General features: G+C 51.5%; 1 protein-coding gene across 1 annotated transcript in view; it reads left to right on the forward strand.

The window, feature by feature from the left end:
- Window positions 1-21,485, forward strand: part of MAP3K4 (mitogen-activated protein kinase kinase kinase 4) — a 185,820-nt gene that overhangs the window by 66,709 nt on the left and 97,626 nt on the right. Inside the window, exons 15-21 of the mRNA XM_068116524.2 lie at window positions 2,228-2,377; window positions 3,374-3,535; window positions 5,068-5,201; window positions 5,605-5,683; window positions 5,797-5,863; window positions 19,779-19,884; window positions 19,990-20,078. Coding sequence (XP_067972625.2) covers window positions 2,228-2,377; window positions 3,374-3,535; window positions 5,068-5,201; window positions 5,605-5,683; window positions 5,797-5,863; window positions 19,779-19,884; window positions 19,990-20,078 — 787 coding nt within the window. The remainder of the gene's footprint in view (window positions 1-2,227; window positions 2,378-3,373; window positions 3,536-5,067; window positions 5,202-5,604; window positions 5,684-5,796; window positions 5,864-19,778; window positions 19,885-19,989; window positions 20,079-21,485) is intronic.

The raw sequence follows: 21,485 nt of genomic DNA on the forward strand, positions 1-21,485 counted from the left end.
ATAAATGGTTGAAGACGTGTTAAACATCCGGGTTTTTTTTTTTACAACTAAAATGGCCGCCAGTCGGCCATCTTTGATCACAACATGAAACAAAATGATGTACATATGTATACCATTATGTGTTGTCTTTGTGCCAAGTATGAATAAAATCGGTTCATATATGTCAGACATGGTTGCAGACGCATGCACGCAAGGATAGACAAACGAGACCCAATCCATAACCTCACGTTTCGGACGAAGTCCAACGGGTGCTAATAATGCTCCCAGTACTAATCCCTGAAGTACCCCATTACTTACACCCTCCCAGCTCAACATCCTCCCACTTACAACCACTCTGTCACTAATCCAGTTTCAAATTCAGTTATTAGGTACTTGACCAGCCACCCGACAATCCTCACCTTATCTAACAACCACCTGGTACCTGATCAGCCAATTACCCCCCCCCCCTTCCCATGCCTCCTCCCCCAAACCCTCTCCTTCCCACAGATCTCCCGATGTCCCTGCTCTCAAATGTTGTGTTTGCGTGCTTCCCCTTCTCTCCCCATATTGTCTACCGCTCCCCTTATTATATAGCTCCCCTTATTATATACTTTGTGTGTCTGTTTTGATTTTTTGTGTGATAAATGTTAGCTCTTTCATGAGCCTCGATCCTGTATACAACAACAACAAAAAAAGAAAAAAAAGAAGGTTTTGCCCCCATAGTTAGTCCACATGCAACACGTAGGTCACCTTAGAACATTAGTTATGTCATAGTACATGTGTAGAATAAGGCCATTCCCATTAGTGATACCTGCATTGTGTAAAATAAATAAGAGTAGGTCCCGTTGTTCATTTTGCGGCCCACCCTCCAATCGACCTCGTTGGGCACCATCCAGTCTGCGCCCCATTCCCCATTGGGCAGCATCCAGTCTGCGCCCCATTGTTGCTATTGCCCTCGCATTAGGATGCTGAAACCAGCCAAATGCCACGAGGTAAGGCCTGGAAAAGGGGCGGAGCGTGAGGTCGGGGGGGGGGGGGGGGGGGGAGGGTGTGGCCACGTCAAGCAGACATCAAGGGTGGAGCCGGTAAGACCCCAACAACCAACCAGGGCTCAGTGGGCATGGCCTAAGGGGCGTCGTCAGTGCGCGTCTGGCAAATTTGAGAGGGTTCGCTGGGAGGCGCTATATAACGGCGCACACAAAGCCCTTCGAGAGGACTGCGCGAAAAGGACTGTCCAGGACTTGAGTGTATATGCACTTTGCCAAAGGACTGTCACATTTGGCATTGGTGAAAGGACTCGCTGGGGGAACTTTGATTGTGCAAGGGCTCAAGGACTTCGTGTGGAAAAGCGCCATTGTTGAGGACTGGTTGGGAGAGGCGCTGTTATACTGATTGCAAGAACTCGTTGAGGATTTGGCTTTGGGCTTGCTGGAAGCGCATTTAAAGCACCAGTATTTCTATTACGTACGTGGCCGTGAGCCGCACAGTAACCGCCAGCCCAGCTTACCTATGCCCCCCATATAATTGTCCGATCCGCGTCAACGACACGCGAGGACGCCGTTTGCTCAACCATTTTAGTCCTACCATCTTCTTCACGGCGAGTCGGGGACCGGAGCGAGCTGTGGACGCCATTCCTTGGACCATCGCCTGACCACCTGCAAACCCCGTGTGAGTGGGTCTGAGAGTGTGAGTGGGCCCGTGTCCAGGGATAAGTTAAGACTGTCATTAAGGCTGCACTGTGTGTACTTCTCCTTCTTCCTGTGTAAATAATTAATAAATCAATTGTTCTTCCTTTTCCTCTTGATTCGACCGTTTTAGTGCATGATTAGGAACCGCTCCAATGGGGTTAGTTCCTGTTAATGGCCCGAATCGCGGCTCGCTATCGCTCGGCATGTCCACTAAAACCGTGGTTCGGGCGGGGTTATTTCCTTGCTTCATGGGAGGCGCTGGTAATTAGGTAATAGGAACAATTCGGCCTACCACCCTATTCAGCGCTGACCGGAAGGAACGTGATAGCCCCGGATCATGTTGGCTAGATAAAAGACAAGGGGATTAATCCCCCCTTGGTAAGGGGAAGGCCAACGTTTGAGATCCGCAACAATATAATATGGGGTTCTAAATATATTAACAACAAAAGTTGTCTGGGTCTTTTTGGAACACCCTGTATTTTCCACCATTGACAAATTTATGGAATCAGTAATCAGGTGTGTGAATGAATGATTTAACGGAGAAATGTGTGCTCCTGCAGGCCTCACGACTACTCATGGTTGCACAGCCTTCCAGCTTGCTGCATGAGCAGAGGAAGGTATTCCAACGACTGACCCGGCAAAAGACTCGACTCATTTGTGAGCAAACATCTACGCAGCCAGCCATCGCGTACGCTCTCCACTCTCTCAAGGTAATACATGTCCTCCCTCCTCCATGTCTACCCTCCACTCTCCAAAGATAATAAATGTCCTTCCATCACGTACGCCCTCCACTTTCTCAAGGTAATACATGTCCCTCAATCACGTACGCTCTCCACTCTCCCAAGGTAATATGTGTCTCTCCATAATATACACCCACGCCTTCCACTCCCTCAAGGTAATTAATACATGTCCCTCCATCACGTATATTTTATAACCAATCGACATTTTATTCATTTTGCCTAAAAAATAAACCATATTGTCGTATTGCATACTAAAACAAGACTGCGCTATCGTCACAACCTGCGACAAAATCCACAATGTGCTGATTGGGAAACATAAATAAAGCACTCTTAAATGATGAACAGCTCAATTGGGAAACACACATTTCATGCGCTATTTAAAGATTAACAACTCAATTGGGAAACGCACATTTCGATTTTTGACGCCTTTTCTATCGACATCGTTGCAATACACCCCTTCCATGGAGAACACCATTGCTGGATAAATATAGTGCTTGTTGTGAGAATACTGGTTGATTTATTGGCTGGGTGTCAATACTGCTACGCCGCGCGACCAACTCGCTGCCCCGCGAGCGGATACGCGATAAGAAAATAGTGCTAATTATTAACGGCAAATACTTAGTGTTGGACAAAATTCATGATGCAAACTTTTTATATTGAAGCTTAGACCTGCTGGCCTAAATCTGAATACCTAGATTACATACATCTTTGTCATTCCCAGTATGCACATGGAAATTGGTGAACCCTATGATTTGAACATGTCAATTATTGGCCCGAAAGCCAAAATTGTTTTGTTATTCTTTTCCAACACACAACACAAGTGGTGTAAAATTTTAGTTTTTTTTGAAACCTTATAAAATAATCTTAATGTGAAAAGCATTTTCCTTTTTTAACCACCAGGCCACAGGCTTAGATCCCGTTGCAATGCGGCTTACCCGTTTTTTATTGGATGGTGTCCGTATGCAGACCGAGGCACTGGCACTGTGTGAAGGTGTTGCCATGGCTATCGGGGCCGTCGAGGAGCGGTTTGAGAGAGAGGCCGAGGGGGATCTTGAGGAGATAGAGAACTACAGCATGCAACAGTGCTTCAAGGAAACCATGATCCAGTCATTCAACTTTGGGTTTGAAGTGAGTGTAGGTCCCTTTGGATGCCACTTTGGTGGAACATTTGCCCCTCCCCCCCTCTCCCTCCCAAACCCACATGACCATGGAGCAATCGACCTAACAACAACGAAACTCTCACAGATTTTCATTCTTTTGTAATCTGCAGCTCAGATCAGGATCCCACATTTATTTACTACGCAATCGCTGAGTTCCCTTATGCTATTGCCGTACAGGTTTTTGAAAAGGGAAAAAAAATTCCCCTTCTCCTAATACTCTAAACAAAAATTCACAACAGTAAGCATGGCAATGGTTTGGGCCCTGGACTTGTATCACTCTGGACTCAGGAAACATTGTTGTTTGGGGCATGATGTTGCGATGGTCTCAGGGGCATGGCGTCGCTCTGGGCTTGTGGCATGGCATCATTCTGGGCTCGAGGTATGATGTCACTCTGAGCTCGGGGTGCAGCGTCGCTCTGGCCTCAGGGTGTGGCCTTGCTCTGGGCTTGGGGCGTGCCGTTGCTGTGGGCTTGGGGCGTGCCCTTGCTCTGGGCTTGGGGCATGCATTGGCTCTGGGCTCGAGGTGCGGTGTCACTCTGGGCTCGGGGTGTACCCTTGCTCTCTGGGCTTGGGGTGCTCAGTCGCTCTGGGCTCGAGGTGTGGTGTCACTCTGGGCTCGGGGTGTACCCTTGCTCTGGGCTTGGGGCGTGCAGTGGCTCTGGGTTCGAGGTGCGGTGTCACTCTGGGCTCGGGGTGTACCGTCGCTCTGGGCTTGGGGCGTGCCGTTTGCTCTGGGATCGGGACATGGCATCATTCTGGGATTGGGGCATGGCGTCGCGCTGGGCTCAGGAAGCTGCATTGCTATGGGGTCAGGGAGCTGCATCGCTCTGGGATTGGGACACGGCATTGCTCTGGGATCGGGGCGTGCCGTCGCTCTGGGCTTGGGGTGCGCCGGTGCTCTGGGATCGGGGCATGGCATCATTCTGGGATTGGGGCTTGGAGTTGTATTCGGATCAGGGCATAGTGTCGCTCTGGGTGCAGGAAGCTGCATTGTTATGGGGTCATGGAGCTGTGTCGCTCTGGGCTTGGGGCAAGGCGTTGCTCTGGGCTAGTGGTGCGACATCGCTCGGGGCCCAGCATCACTGTGGGCTCGTGGCACGGCGTCACTCGGGGAACGGCATCGCTTGGGGAGCAGTGTTGCTCTGGGCTCTGTGTGGCGTTGCTCTGGACATGGTGTCACTCTGGGCTCTGGGCACGTCGCTCTCAGGGTATTCGGATTCCAGATGAATGGTCTCGAAATCCAAGTGACAGTGCTTAGCAACCTGCAGTTGCATCTTGTCCATTGTTAAACTGACAATCGTGCCATTTTTTTCCCTGGCACACCCAGGCTTTAACAAGTTTTATGGAATTCGTTGTTTATCTCTGAATGCTTTATTGCAAGTATTTGAATGAGATAATGTGCTATTTCACCTGGAGAGCTCCTTCACGTCAGCTGTATCTCCTGGTATGTGGTTATTTCATGAAATCAAACCTGCTGGGGCCATTTCTCGCATTTCACAGTACCACAAGGATGTGGTGCGGTTGGTGTCCGGGGAAGCTCGACAGCGAGTGGGTGAACACTTCATTAGCTTCGCAAGGAGATGGATGGTCTATGTACTCAAGAACTGCGAGAGTGGCCGAGGGACGCGGCCAAGGTGAGATAGCAAGTAGAAGTAAAGTTATTTTTGACTTGTTTTGAATGGCCATTTGGAGGAGCTTGCTCATCATTAGGACAAGGACATTATGAGACGCTCGTGTAATTTTACATGAATTGCAAAGATAACTGACATTGGGCAAATCAGGACAGTGGACCGGACTTTCAAGTGGAATGTCAGCACGATGAGCTGTCCGTCCATGATTGAAAAGACCATACCAAAATAGATTAGCATTGGTGGTTATGACTTTGAGTTTTAGGTTTAAAGTTAAAGATCCATGGTTGGAGGACCTTAATGGACATGAGGCTTCAGGCACATTGTTTATAATAGGAAAGTCCAAATCGGAACCAGTCATCCTTCTTTAGCTTCTTTTCCAGTTTGGAAAGCATGATGTGCCCACCAGGTGGGCAACCCATGGGTTCGAGTTCATCACCGCCATTGAACCGGCATTCATCTCGGCCCTACCGGAGGAAGAGTTTGTGGTGAGCAGTAGCACATAGAGTGGGTTGTGTTGAGGATAATGATGTGGATGGAGACATTGAAGTGGACAGGCCGACAAGGAAATCTAACCGAGTGCTGCTACACTGTTTTACAGAGCCTGCAGACCCTCATCAACAACTGCATTCTTCACGTCATCGGGAAACCGCACAGCCCTGGTGTCGGTTCGTACAACCTTGTATTTTGTAATTTACTCCCATTCCCTCCATCACATTCAATCTCTCCTAATGCTCTTTGTCATCGGTGTGCGTTTTTTTTTTTCCTGCTCACTCATTATTCAATTCTCAACTTGAATCACCTCCTTATTGTCCTCACCCAGCTCTTCATCATCAAATGTTCAAGCGACCTCGGGTATTTGTGATGAGTTTCTCCCAAATCTTCACAATCTTCCTTCCAGAATAATTGGTAGCTTGTCCATTATTGTCCCTCGTCGCACCGCAGAGCGAAAGGGGGACGATGGTTTTCCCCTCCGTCCGGGCATGCGTGCGTGCGTACGTGCGTGCATGCATAAGTGAAGGATCGCATTCGAATTTGGTGTGTGGGTGCAACCCACGTCAAAATCCAAGATGGCCGCCGCCATGTATGTCTGATGCCATGTATGTCTGAACCTTGTGAGCGGAATATCTTGAAAAATAAGCGAAGTACCAACTTCTAATCTGGTGTGTGGGTGTATCTAGGCATAAGGAAGAACGCTATTGAAAATTGGGTCGCCACGTCAAAATCCAAGATGGCCGCCTCCATGTATGTCTGAACCTACAGTTCAGAAACCCTCGACTCTGATTCTGCAACTGGACCCGACGGCATCAGCCCACGGGTCCTAAAATCCTGCTCTGCCGCTCTATCTCACCCTCTCTCTGTTCTCTTCACCCTCTCTTTTGCTCAAGATCAACTGCCATCTGCTTGGAAATCAGCCAACATCACCGCTTTGCACAAAAAAGGTGCAAAAACAGATCTTAGCAACTACAGACCAATCAGCCTTCTCCCAATTATCAGCAAAGTCATGGAATCCATCATTGCTTCGGATATGAAATCTTTCCTCTTCTCCAATGGCTTGATCTCTGATCATCAATTTGGTTTCAGACCAGGTCACTCTACTCTGGACATGCTGCTTCTGCTGTCTCAACAATGGATGGAGGTCCTCAATGCCAAACAGGAAATTAGAGCTGTCTCCCTCGACATATCACGTGCCTTCGACACGGTCTGGCACCCCGCTCTGCTCACCAAACTCTCCTCCTTTGGTATCCATGGAAATCTCCACGCATGGCTGGCGGACTTCCTCTCTTGTCGTCGTCAATGTGTGGCCCTGAATGGGTTTCTCTCATCTCCTCTTCCTGTTCAGGCTGGAGTTCCCCAAGGCAGTGTTCTGGGCCCCGTGTTTTTTCTGGTCTTCATCAATGATCTCTCTGACTCTCTTTAAAATCCTCTCTATCTCTTTGCTGATGACTCCACTCTCTGCCGCTCCATTCCTCTTCCCTCAGATCGGCAGTCTGCAGCCTCCTCACTCTCTGAAGACTTGGACAAAATCACAGACTGGTCAAACAAGTGGAACATGTCTTTCAATCCTGACAAATCTCACACTCTTACTATAAAAAAAAACCACCGTTTAGAGGCCATTTTTTCCCCGCAAAGCGGGGGTTGGCCTTTTCGGGGACCGTGGTAGTTGTTGTTTTTTTGGTCCCCTTTTTGAAGCAATGTTTTACGGCCGGATGCCCTACCTGACGCCAACCCTTTTTGCCGCCTTCAACGACAAACAGGGAATTACCAGTGAACTGGTACTCAAATTGGTGTACCTAACCTAACCTAACCTAATACCTAACCTAACCTAACCTAACCCTAACCTAACCTAACCTAACCCTAACCCTAACCCTAACCCTAACCCTAACCCTAACAACCCTAACCCTAACCCTAACCCTAACCCTAACCCTAACCCTAACCCTCTTACTATGTCTCTCCGAAAAGATCGACTGGACAACCCTCCCATCTACTTTCTCAACAATCCTCTCCAAGAAGTTCTGTCGCTCAAGCTTTTGGGTCTCACTATCTGCCATGATCTTTCTTGGGAAAACCACATTTCCAAGCTGGCCTCCAAAGCCAGTCGCCGACTGGGCATCCTCCGTCGTGCGAAGTCCTTCCTCGGCACACCTGAGCTCCTCACCACATACAAGGCTTTCATCCGCAGCTCAATGGAATACTGTTCTCCCCTATGGGCCGGTGCTCCTGCCTCACACCTAGCTCGGCTTCACGCTGTTGAAACCAAAGCTTTCAGAATTATTGGAATCTCCCGCGATGAAGCTATCTCTGAGGGCCTTTCACTCACTCACCGCAGGCAGGTAGGTGGTCTTTCTGTCTTCTACCGACTCCTCTCTGGCCTTGCACCCCCAGCTCTCTCTGTGCTCTGTCCCCCAAATATTCCTACAGGTCGCACAAGATCTGCCAGCAACCCTCTGATGGTTAAACTGCCGAAATCTCGGCTCTCTGCTCACCTTCACTCTTTCATTCCTCTTTTCTCCCGCCTCTGGAACAAACTCCCTCACTCCCTTCAATCCCACTCCTCCCTCCAGGTCTTTAAAACAGCTGTTCACCACCATCTCTTATCTTCCCCCATCCAAAACCTTGATCTTTTCTACCCCCGCTAATTCACCCCAGATCCACCTTTTCTGAAATTCCAACTTCTTTCCTGGAAGTCCTGGCAGTGTCCATATGTTTTATACCTCTCCCACCGCCCTCTTCCCATGGCCCTCCCCCCAAAGCCCTCGCTCTCTCTCAGATCTCTCGATGTCTCCATGTCTCTCGGTCCCTGCTCTCAAATGTTGTGTTTGTGTCCTTCCCCCTCTCTCCCCATCTTGTCTACCGCTCCCGATGTTATATGGTTTATGTGTCGGTTTGTCTTTCTGTGTGATTAATGTTCGCTCTTTCACGAGCCTCGATCTTGTATCCCCCAAAAAAACAAAAACAAACAAAAAAACAAACCTTGTGAGCGAAATATCATATCATAGCATGTTTTCTGCGTCTTCCACTTTGTCAACTCACATCACTTCCCCGACGGGGGACCTAGGCGTAACGCTTGTCAGATTTGTATCCCTCCGAGCTGATCCACATAGTTGAGCTGATCCTCGTTTTCCCCCAAACTTTCACTTTCCTTTTCTCGAAACACCATCTCAGCGTCTGTCATTTTTCTTGGACAAATATTTATCAAGGCCTTTAAACACGCTATCACCATTACTATTCCTAGAATTATTACCAAACCAATGAACAAATAATGAATTATTCTTGCTCCTATTCCTCCAAACTCACTCGTTAGCCATGATCCTATCGACCATTCCTTGTAGTAATCATGGTACTTCTGACCTTCTGCCCTCATCGTAGTGGCCAAATTGTCAATTTGCTCCGAGTTATCTGAATATATATGAACAACATTCTGACCCCACAACAGCACGTGTCCCACCTTGTACCACACCCACACCTTCACATTTGACAACTGTGTGGGTGGTTGTAAGGAATGAGTCTCTATGAACCCACCGTCTCTTGGGTTTGGCCTCATGACAGTCCTCACCTGCTACTTATATGAGCCTGTGTATGAAATGCTCACACAATGCTGATTATGCAACACAAAAATATTCCGGTATTTTAATAAAAATCCACGCAACACTTAATTACCATGTACATTATACCTCCCTTTGCTGGTATGATCTACTCCATGAATCATACTCCATGAATCATACTCCATGAATCATACTCCATGAATCATACTCCATGAATCATACTTCTGGTCGCTATGGGCATTGATTTCGTCAGGGCAATGATTTAGTGGGGTCTAATTCAATAGTCACTGGCTGTGACCCCTTCATTCTCCCAATTTATTTTAGGTACTTTTCCCAGTACTTCCAATCTCTCCATTATTTCCCCTGGAATTTAAATAATTTTCCAAAAGTAGTCGACGTCATTATCGGTTTTCTCTTCCATATAAATCCAACTTCCATAATTTCCAGAGATTAAGTCCGAAATATGCACCCAACAGTTACCACCCTTGCCTTGGCACTTTTTTCATTACTGTTATCATTGGAACGACCTCCTGAGCAGCATGTCCTTCAGCCACCACTAAGGTCAAATGTGGAGTTACGTCAGCCTATTGTTTCCACAACCCCTTTTTGGTCTCGCAGTTCTATCTGTACCCCCATCCCTTCTCACCTATCCAAACTGATTGCAACTCTTTTGGGAAAAGGTTTCCTAAGTGGGATGAAGTATGTTCCTCATTACTGATCACCTCCATTAGTATAAAAACATGCTGTACAAGGTAATGGGTTCTTCCAGTTTGCAACGTCTATCCGAGACATCTGAACCCATTCCCCTATCTCCGGGCTGCCTTTTCCAGTCTCAGACATGACACTTTAAGTCAGAGTTCACCTGTGGGTCTGTTAGCTCACTTGTTCCAACATACAACATTCCAAAGTTCCATTTTATTGATATTTTAATCAACCTTACCACATCCTCTATTTTAACCATGTCCACTGTCATACCCTGGACCAATTCCCTCATCATACCGCACCAATCATGTGACCGGTACGGATTTTTAAAACTTCCTCCCTTTGCTCACTCATTTCTGGTGTTTATCTTAATAGTCAAGTATTTGATGAGTACTTTCCCAATTCACTTCAGTGTTCACATATCCATGGTATCCATGGTATCCCTGGTGTTGGGCTTAGCGGTTAGGGTGCCAGCTTAGGATCCTAGGATCCTGGGTTCGAATCCCGGTCGATCGCTGAATTAACGCCAGGGGGGTTGACTCAGCCTGTCATCCTTCCGAGGTCGGCAAATTGAGTACCAGTTCACTGGTAATTCCCTGCTTGTCGTAAAAGGCGACAAAAAGGGTTGGCGGCAGGAAGGGCATCCGGCCGTAAAACATTGCTTCAAAAAGGGGATCGAAAAACAACAACAACCACGGTCCCCGAAAAAGGCCAACCCCCCGCTTGCGGGAAAAATGGCCTCTAAAGGTGGTTTGTTCACATATCCAATCAATTTGTTTCACACCCTTAATAAAACACATAACCCTTATCAGAATAGGGCACTGCATCAGAGACACAGCTGCATTACTTGCAGCCCACCTGTAATCGCACCTGTAACAACCCCTCGGCTGTCTTTTTGGTCAAACCAGTGAAGATACTGGAAACTGTTATCTCCCAAGGCTTTCCATTCGATATCCAAGGTTCTTTGCACAAACCCTCCTCATCCCTACCTTTTTCACAGCTGTTTCAAATTCCGCTGCTTGTTTGACTGTTTGTCTACCTGCTTGTCCACACCGACCAAGTATGCTTTTCTTTGCAACTGTTAGTCCACTAAACAATGAATTTTCACCACGGGCACATTTCCACCTGTAAAATCCCAAACCATAACATCATCTGTCATATGACCCAATGACAATGTCTCTTGCATCGAGATCTCCAAAACATACACAATGTTCAATTTTACTTCCTAATCTAACCCGGGTTTGCGGGTGTCTTCTGATACCTCAGGGAGATGGATGCCCCACCTTGCATGCTCCCAGGTCACCTGTGGGCAAGGTGTAGTGCCTGTCAGTCCCTCTTACCAGGGTAACGGTCCGCAGCCATGCGGTTTAATGGCAGATGGTTCTACACATCTGGTGGATGAGAGTCCAGTCGACTCAAACAGCTCTGGCGGAAGATGGTGAATTCCCCAACGGCCAGCAGAGGGACGGAGAGGAGTAGCAACTCCCGTCTATACTACACACTTACCTGTGTGTACCAGCTATGGAAAGGCAATATGATGTCACTGCCATCATCTTAGTCCGAGAAAACTCGATATTACCATCATCAATCAGACCTCCCCACAAACTGTCCATTCGTGTCCAACACATCATTACTTCGAAGAAGAACCTTTATTTTACTCTCTTCTCCCGTTCAACGTAAAATATAGAGAGCACACATGCCACATCTCTATTTATAGAAAGTTCTATTTACAATTACCAATCTTTAAAAAATTTTTTGTATACTGAATCGAGGCTCGTGAAAGAGCTGACATTTACTTCACAAACAAATCAACCAGACAAACAAAATATATAAAAAGAGGGAGCGGAAGACAAGATGGGGAGAGAAGGGGAAGCACACAAACACAACATTTGAGAGCGGGGAGAAGTGTGGAAGGGAGAGGGCTTGGGGGGAGGAGGCGTGGGAAGGGGGGGGGAGAGACTTGTTACTAAATAACACTACGATTAACCTGGCTCAGCCGGCAACACCGGAAATTGACACATTCTCATTCAAAATCGTACATTCGATCTCACAGGCCCAAATCTCTGCCTGTCTCCTGGTCCACATCAAAATCCTGCACTTATAAACCACCCTCACATAATGTGCGCCACATCTGCATGGCTCGCCCTGTTCATGATTCCACAAACAAACCCTTTTTCCTATGTAATAAATAGACAGCTGGTGTACAACGCAAAGTACACTCTTTGTGAGCGCTGCCTTCGGGGTAACTCATCAAGCATTATGCCCTCAAAACCATCATCACTTTCATAAAGTACAACACGTTCTCTATCCCCCGCCCGCACTGCCATCAACACCACGTGACCACTCGCTATGTTTACCGTGCACTTCAATGAGCCCCAGGCACACAACCTGCTCGTAATATACACGCTATCCATGCAGCCCCACCATAGCCTGTCCACGATGTTGTAAAATATCATGCTAAAGCGCGGCGTTACGCGCGCTGCTTGCGAGCAAGGAGGAAGCGGACAAGCGGTAACTTATAAGCGTCTTTATTTCAGGAGCTCACTGTAACACTGGCGCGCTCCGGGCTGCGCGCCCGGTGTATATCATGAGGCCACGCCTACCCCTCGGGCGTGGCCACCGCCCACTTGGTGCGCGGAATGATGTCACCATGCCAGTGGGCTTTTGTGTCCGCCACACGCGCCCCCCCAGAATTCCCGCGCACCTGGAGGGCCAGTTTGCGGGGCAGACGAATGACCCGGCCGAAGCGCCCCCTGGCGATCGGCGGCGTCCGGGGTGCAGGGATGCCAGGTGGGATGCCCCTGGCTGCCCCTGGGATGGGTGCAGGACCGGGGAGCGGCGTGGCGGCGGGGCTGGGCGGTGCCGGGGGTCCGCCCGCAGGGGGGCGGCCCCGACGTGGGGGTCGGGCCACTGGCGGTGGATGGTCCACGTCGAGGTGGGCCGGCTTGAGGCGGTCTACCGAAACGCGGTCAGGAGTACCGCCGATGTCCAGGGTGAAGTGCTTCGCCCCGGTCTCCAGCACGCGGAAAGGCCCGTCGTACGGGGGCCGCAGTGGTGTCCGGTGGGCATCGTGGCGGACGAAGACGTACTCCGCCGTGCGAAGCTCCGGGGCGACGTGCGTCGGTGGGTGCCCGTGGCATGCCGTTGGCACCGGGGCGAACCTCTGGGCGGTCTCTTGCAGAGCGGAGCGCTGCTGTGCCGCGGACCATGGTGCCGTGGAGTCGGGGAGGAACTCACCCGGCACCCGCAGCGGTTGCCCGAAGACCAACTCCGCCGCGGATGCGCGCAGGTCCTCCTTGGGCGCCGTCCGGAGGCCCAGCAGGACCCAGGGGAGCCTGTCGACCCAGCCGCCGTCGCGGAGGGTGGCCCGGAGCGCGGCCTTCAATGAGCGGTGAAATCGCTCACACAGGCCGTTAGCCTGGGGGTGGTAGGCCGTGGTTCGGTGCAGCCGGACCCCGAGCCCCTGCGCGACCGCCCCCCAGAGCTCCGAGGTGAACTGGGGGCCGCGGTCGGACGAGATGTCTGAGGGGGCGCCGAACCGGGCGACCCAGGTGGCGATGAAAGCCTGCGCGACATCGGCCGCCGTTGTCGACGCCAAGGGCACGGCCTCCGGCCACCGGGTGGTGCGGTCCACCATGGTGAGGACGTAGGTGAAACCCCGCGAGGGGGGCAGAGGTCCCACCAGGTCCACGTGGACGTGGTCAAACCGGCGTTCCGGCACCGTGAACGGGGCCAACGGGGCCTGGGTGTACCGGTGCACCTTGGCGCGCTGGCACGCGAGGCACGTCCTGGCCCAGCCGCGGACGGCCTTCCGGAGGCCATGCCAGACGAACTTGTCGGCGATCAGCCTTTGGGAGGCCCTCGCGCCCGGGTGGGACAGGCCGTGGATGGCGTCAAACACCTGGCGCTGCCAGCCCGCGGGCACGATGGGGCGAGGACGCCCGAGGGAGACGTCGCACAAGAGGGCCGCGCCCGCGCCGTCGAATGCCACCTCGGTGACGCGGAGGCCCGTGACGGCGGTCCGCAAGGCCTGGATGTCGGGGTCAGCGGCCTGGTCCACTGCCATCCGGGCATAGTCGATGCCGAGGTGGACTGCGTGGGCGACGGCCCGGGAAAGGCAATCCGCCACCGGGTTGTCGACGCCCAATCCACGTGCTGGATGTCCGTCGTGTACTCGGACACGGCCGAGAGGTGACGCTGCTGCCGGGCCGACCACGGCTCAGTGACCTTGCCCATCGCGAAGATCAGCGGCTTGTGGTCGACGAAGGCAGTGAACGCACGGCCCTCGAGCAGATGGCGGAAATGCCTGACCGCCAAGTGAAGCCCGAGCAACTCGCGGTTGAAGGTACTGTAACGGCGTTCGGGCGGCTGAAGCTGCCGGCTAAAGAACGCCAGCGGTTGCCAAGCTCCACGCACCCATTGCTCGTGCACCGCGCCCACCGCATAGTCTGAGGCATCGGTGGTGAGGGCGATCGGTGCATCGGGCGCCGGGTGCGCGAGCATGGTGGCGTTAGCCAAGGCGAGCTTCGCGCCCGTGAACGCCGTGTCCATCTGCTCGGTCCAGGTAACGTCGCCTTTGCCCGGCTTACCTCGGAGAGCTTCGTGCAGGGGGCGCAGGAGCTGGGCGATACGGGGCAGGAACCGATGGTAAAAGTTCACCATGCCCAGGAACTCCTGCAGCCCTCTGATCGTGCGGGGGCGCGGAAACCCCTTCACCACCTCCACCTTGGCCGGCAGGGGGACGGCTCCGTGCCTGGTGACACGGTGCCCCAGAAAATCGATTATGGTGGCGCCGAACCGGCACTTTGCGGGGTTCACAATCAGGCCATGCTGGCCCAGGCGTTCGAAGAGCGTGCGGAGGTGGCGTAGGTGCTCTTCGCGGGACGCGCTGGCGACGAGGATATCGTCCAGGTAGACGTAGACAAAATCCAAGTCACGCAGGATGCTGTCCATCAGTCGCTGGAACGCCTGAGCCGCATTCTTCAGACCGAAGGGCATGCGCAGGAACTCGAAGAGTCCGAATGGCGTGATGACCGCCGTCTTCGGGACGTCCTCCGGCCTGACGGGGACCTGATGGTAGCCGCGTATGAGGTCCACCTTCGAGAAGAAGGACATGCCCGCCAAGCGGGCGGAAAAGTCCTGAATGTGGGGGACGGGGTAGCGGTCGGGAGTCGTGGCGTCATTGAGACGGCGATAGTCCCCGCACGGTCGCCATCCCCCGCCGGGCTTCAGCACGATGTGCAGCGGCGACGCCCAAGCGCTCTCTGAGCGCCGAACGATGCCGAGTCGCTCCAGGGTAGCGAACGCCGCTTTTGCCACCGCCAGCTTCGTCGGCTCGAGGCGGCGTGCCTGGGCGTAGACCGGTGGCCCGACGGTGGGGATGTGATGGGCCACCCCGTGCTTGACGGCCCCCGCCGAGAAGGTGGGCCGCGTGAGGGCCGGGAAGCCGGCGAGGAGGCGGGTGAATGCGTCCGCTGCCGGAAGCGTACAGACCAACGTGGCCGGAACCGAACCGTTCGGCAAGCCGCTCGTTGAGCTGGGCAACGCACAAGCGAGCGAGCTGAACGTCTCGGCCTGGACAAGACGTCTGCGCTTGACGTCGACCAGGAGCCCATTAGCGCACAGGAAGTCCGCGCCAAGCAGTGCCATGGGCACGTCGGCGGTGACGAACGTCCATCGGAAAACCTGCCCTCCGAACCGCAGAGAGAGGCAGCGTTTTCCGTACGTACGGATGGGCGTCCCGTTCGCGGCAAGCAGCGCGGGGCCCCCACCCGCGGCGTGCTTGTCTGACGTGCCGGCGGGAACGACACTCACCTGCGCTCCCGTGTCGCACAGGTAACGGCGCCCGGAGAAGGTGTCCGTTATGAACAGCAGGCTGCTCGAACGGCCGGCGCTCATCGCCACTATTGAGCGCCGGCCCGGGCGTTTCCCGACCTGTTGAAGGAGCATGGCGGATGACACTGCCGAGCTTCGTGGCCGAACTTGGCGTGGAACCAGCACCAGGTGGTGGAGCTGGAGGAGCGCGGCTGGCTCCGCCAGGCCGGTGGAGTTGGCGGGTTTCCCCGCGGTGGCGGTTTTCGCCGCGGCGGTGGGCGGGGCGTGACGGCGGTCACGAGGTGCGTATCAGCATGCTGCGTATGCTGTATAAGCTGATGCTGTGGATAAGCAGCATCAGCATCAGCAGCATCAGCCACGAGGGCCGTGGCCCGCGTGTCCGAAGCGGCGAAGTACTTGTCCGCCTCGGCCGCCAATGCTCGGGGTTCCGTTAGCCCGGTCCCGGCCAACGCGAGGCGAACCTGCGCTGGAAGTTGGCGACGGAAAAGCGCCCGGAATAGAGAACCGGGGGCTTTGTCGCCCAACAGTGACAGCATATGGTCCATTCGGACCGACGGGTGCGTGTCACCGAGCTCGGGGAGATCCAGGAGGCGGTCGGCCCGTGCGTCGTCCGTGAGGCCGAACGTGGCTAGGAGTAGCCGCTTGAGTGCCTCGTACTTGTGGCCGTCCGGTGGGTGGCGAAGGACGGACACAACTCGAGCGGCCGTGCCGGGCCCGAGGGAGGCGACGACGTGGCAATAGCGCGTGTCATCGCTATATGTCACCGTGAAAGTACCGGTGAGGCGACGAAGCTGAAATTGGGCTTCGGCCTGGACGAACCAGACTTCGGCCTGAGCCTCCCAAAATTCGGGAAGTTTGATGAAGTTGGCCATGGCATTGGCGTCGCGTGTGGAAGGATCGCTCCGGCAGATCCAACGTCGAGGGGGTCACCAGTAAAGCGCGGCGTTACGCGCGCTGCTTGCGAGCAAGGAGGAAGCGGACAAGCGGTAACTTATAAGCGTCTTTATTTCAGGAGCTCACTGTAACACTGGCGCGCTCCGGGCTGCGCGCCCGGTGTATATCATGAGGCCACGCCTACCCCTTGGGCGTGGCCACCGCCCACTTGGTGCGCGGAATGATGTCACCACGCCAGTGGGCTTTTGTGTCCGCCACAATGCCATTCTTTCGTTTTTCTTCTTTTTTTTGTATGCAAGATCGAGGCTCGTGTAAGAGCTAACATTGATCACAAGAAGTCAAACTGACACATAAAACATAAAACATATGATAAAGGAAGTGGGAGAGCAGGGACATCGGGAGATCTGTGGGAGGGAGACGGCTTGGTGGGAGGAGGCGTAAGGCTTGGGGGGTGGGGGGGGGGGGGGGGGGGGAGAAAGCGGTATAAAACACATGGACACTGCTAGGACTTCCAGGAAAGACGTCGGTATTTCAAAAAAGTGGAACTGGGGTGAATTAACGGGGGTAGAAAAGATCAAGGTTTTGGATGGGGGAAGATAAGAGATGGTGGTGCATTTCATTGGTGAAGAAACACTTTAAACGCAAACCATTCCTTTTTCATCAACTTTCAAGACCTTTCGTCGTCCATCTTAACAGCAGACACTTCCTCTGCACTTGCCACAGCAAAATGCTCCATCCTATTCGACTTTCTCTTACCATATAAACACTTGCATTAACCCACACAACCGTTTCTTTCTTGGTCAAAACAAACAGATGTAGTGTACATGAAACAATTGATTCACATTTCCAAAAAAACTACATGAAATTAATTCTTCTTCATCTGAACATGCAAAATAGGGAAAACTGCTCCAGAAATCCCAAACCCTTAATCCTGGTGTAATTCTGGTGATCAAAATATCTTCTAATTAAGGTCAATGTGTATGACCCTCCTCTGGTACAAGTAGAAACTCAGACCTTAAACTTGGTGGACTCTGCTCTGTGTGTCAGGCCGCAAAAATTAAAGGTAACATAAACAAATAGGTTCCCGAGAGTTGTGTCCTTCAACTTACCCATAACAAGCACCACAACTTATACGACAGGATTATTTCCTTTTAAACTCAAAAACATCCTTCAAGCAACCACGAAAAGCGATAACCTGCCTCCCCCTTTTCCCCCCAATTAATTAACATCTTCCCCAACAAACGTTGCAGTCCATACTCAACTCGAGACTCGTTCCCACTCGAGCTACAACTCGGTTTAAAGGTGTACCCACTCGAGCCACAACTCGATTTAAAAGTGTACCCACTCGAGCCACAACTCGGTTTAAAGGTGTACCCACTCGAGCCACAACTCGGTTTAAAGGTGTACCCACTCGAGTCACAACTCGGTTTAAAGGTGTACCCACTCGAGTCACAACTCGGTTTAAAGGTGTACCCACTCGAGTCACAACTCGGTTTAAAGGTGTACCCACTCGAGCCACAAGTCGGTTTAAAGGTGTACCCACTCGAGCCACAACTCGGTTTAAAGGTGTACCCACTCGAGCCACAACTCGGTTTAAAGGTGTACCCACTCGAGCCACAACTCGGTTTAAAGGTGTACCCATTCGAGCCACAACTCGGTTTAAAGGTGTACCCACTCGAGCCACAAGTCGGTTTAAAGGTGTACCCACTCGAGCCACAACTCGATTTAAAAGTGTACCCACTCGAGCCACAACTCGGTTTAAAGGTGTACCCACTCGAGTCACAACTCGGTTTAAAGGTGTACCCACTCGAGTCACAACTCGGTTTAAAGGTGTACCCACTCGAGTCACAACTCGGTTTAAAGGTGTACCCACTCGAGCCACAACTCGGTTTAAAGGTATATCCACTCGAGCCACAACTCGGTTTAAAGGTGTACCCACTCGAGCCACAACTCGGTTTAAAGGTGTACCCACGAGTCACAACTCGGATTAAAGGTGTACCCACTCGAGCTACAACTCGGTTTAAAGGTGTACCCACTCGAGTCACAACTCGGTTTAAAGGTGTACCCAAACGAGGCACAACTCGGTTTAAAGGTGTACCCATTCGAGCCACAACTCGGTTTAAAGGTGTACCCACTCGAGTCACAACTCGGTTTAAAGGTGTACCCACTCGAGTCACAACTCGGTTTAAAGGTGTACCCACTCGAGCCACAACTCGGTTTAAAGGTGTACCCACTCGAGCCACAACTCGGTTTAAAGGTGTACCCACTCGAGCCACAACTCAGTTTAAAGGTGTACCCACTCGAGCCACAACTCAGTTTAAAGGTGTACCCACTCGAGCCACAACTCGGTTTAAAGGTGTACCCACTCGAGCCACAACTCGGTTTAAAGGTGTACCCACTCGAGCCACAACTCAGTTTAAAGGTGTACCCACTCGAGCCACAACTCAGTTTAAAGGTGTACCCACTCGAGCCACAACTCGGTTTAAAGGTGTACCCACTCGAGCCACAACTCGGTTTAAAGGTGTACCCACTCGAGCCACAACTCAGTTTAAAGGTGTACCCACTCGAGCCACAACTCAGTTTAAAGGTGTACCCACTCGAGCCACAACTCGGTTTAAAGGTGTACCCACTCGAGCCACAACTCGGTTTAAAGGTGTACCCACTCGAGCTACAACTCGGTTTAAAGGTGTACCCACTCGAGCTACAACTCAGTTTAAAGGTGTACCCACTCGAGCACTGTATTCTCTAAATATCTAATTGTGGATTTGAATCTAAATTTGAGGTTTCCCGTTCTCCATCTCACTGATCCATGAATCCACCGCCGTGTCCTTGGACAATGATGCAATGGACTGCCGTAAAGTTCTGTTTCGTCGGACACTTGATTCCTAAAGTTGTCCCAAACGTTTATCTGTGCCTGTCCATGTCAAAATATTTCTGTTTAATGATTTTATTCAGTCATTTTGTGTGTCATTGGCTGAACCTGTTGTAAATGTTGTACAGTTGTGTGAATTTTAATAGGTGTGACTTGTACTCCAATTTGGAACTCTTTGGGGCTTGAACCCACACTGATCTTGGCCTTTGGTGTTCTGCTCCTTGTACGGTCCAGGTATCCATAGGAACAGCCCTCGACCCGTGAAAGTACCTCGTTGCCATAGCGACCCACCAGTGTTCAGCGTTTCTGTTCCCATCACGCCAGCCCTGGAGCCTCCCCGGTGAGATGGTGGTGCCGGGTGTCGGGGAGGGGGTGGGGGGGCGAGACGCGGGGTATCCCGAGTAACATGTAGAGTCGAGTATAACAACCCGATCCCTTTTCCCAGCGTGCAGAGCCTGTCTGACGGAGATCGCGTCTTGACCTCTGACCTTCACTTCAGATCACGGCACTCCAGCCCAACCGACGATAACGAAGGTATAGGTTCCACAGGTGGAGAGAGCCTGCACCCTCCTTTTATCCCCACTTATCTTCTATCGTTATTGCTATTTGTGGGATCACAACTTTGCAAATATGGTGCACTTTTGAACCATCTGTCTCTGATACGTGCCACACATGTCCCTTCTCTCCCTACCTCGTACCCCTAGCCTATCTCTGACCTCCTTCCCCTTTTCTCCCTTCCTCAATTTTGTGACTCCACGTTTCCTCCTACCCTCCCCACTTATGTCCTTTTGATTTTCCATTTTCTCAGTTTAACCCTTTTTATGTTCTTTCTCTTTGGTACGCTTGTTTGGTGTTCCTATATGAACCTGTAGCTCACTACACCCATAGTTCCTATATGAACCCATAGGTCACTGCACCCACAGTTTCTATATTAACCCATAGGTCACTGCACCCATAGTTCCTATATTAACCCATAGCTCACTGCACCCATAGTTCCTATATGAACCGATAGCTCACGGCACCCATAGTTCCTATATGAACCCATAGATCACTGCACCCATAGTTCCTATATGAACCCATAGGTCACTGCACCCACAGTTTCTATATGAACCCAGAGGTCACTGCACCCATAGGTCACCAATTTAGCGTGGAAGAAGGGACGTTCAGATTCCGAGTCAATTTTCTTCATTCAAACTGCCACCGTCCGGCTCCCACAGTAACGGAAATCCCCTGATAAACCTGAGCTCAAGCATAATTACATCTAGTATTATAAAATCATGGGCAAAATGATGCCACCACAGACTTTCTGAAGCACATGATCAGATGAATCAATTGTTGCGGAGGAAGAGCAACAGACATTTGTGGGTAAATTGGTCATTACAAAGTCCAGAAGGGAGGATTTGCCATTGCGAGAAATCCAGGTGGGAAATTTCACAGATTGAGTCAGTCCCCTGGAGTCACAGAAGTCCTTTGCTGAAATGCCATGGATGGTGAGAGAGGTACCAACACCCAGCCAATTAGTCTGGTGACAATTGAAATCCCAACATATGAGGAAGAGAGAGTTTGGATGAGTGGACAAAAGTTTGTCCATGTTTTCTGAGAGAGATGTCGATGGAGTCGTCACTGTTAGGAGGACTGCACAATACACAGGTTAATAAGAGATGGGAGTGGATGGAAATTCCCAGCCAGAGGAAGTGTAAGTCATGGGCAGTGAGAAATTGAGTTACTGATGTCAAGTGCAATTCCACCGCCGGGACATGGTTCAGGCCGACCTAATCAGAGGAGACAATAACTGAGGAGAGACCCTAATGTAGTCAGGGACATCCTGTGGGTGGAAGGAGTCTGTTAAACAGATACAACAACAACAACATGCATTTTAAGGCCATTTTCCCTGCTAGAGCGGGGGTTAGCCTTGCAGTCCCCATGACAATCTTCTCCATC

The sequence above is a fragment of the Myxine glutinosa genome, chromosome 5 (genome assembly GCF_964187855.1).
Source record: "Myxine glutinosa chromosome 5, kmMyxGlut1.1, whole genome shotgun sequence".
Lineage (NCBI taxonomy): Eukaryota > Metazoa > Chordata > Myxini > Myxiniformes > Myxinidae > Myxine > Myxine glutinosa.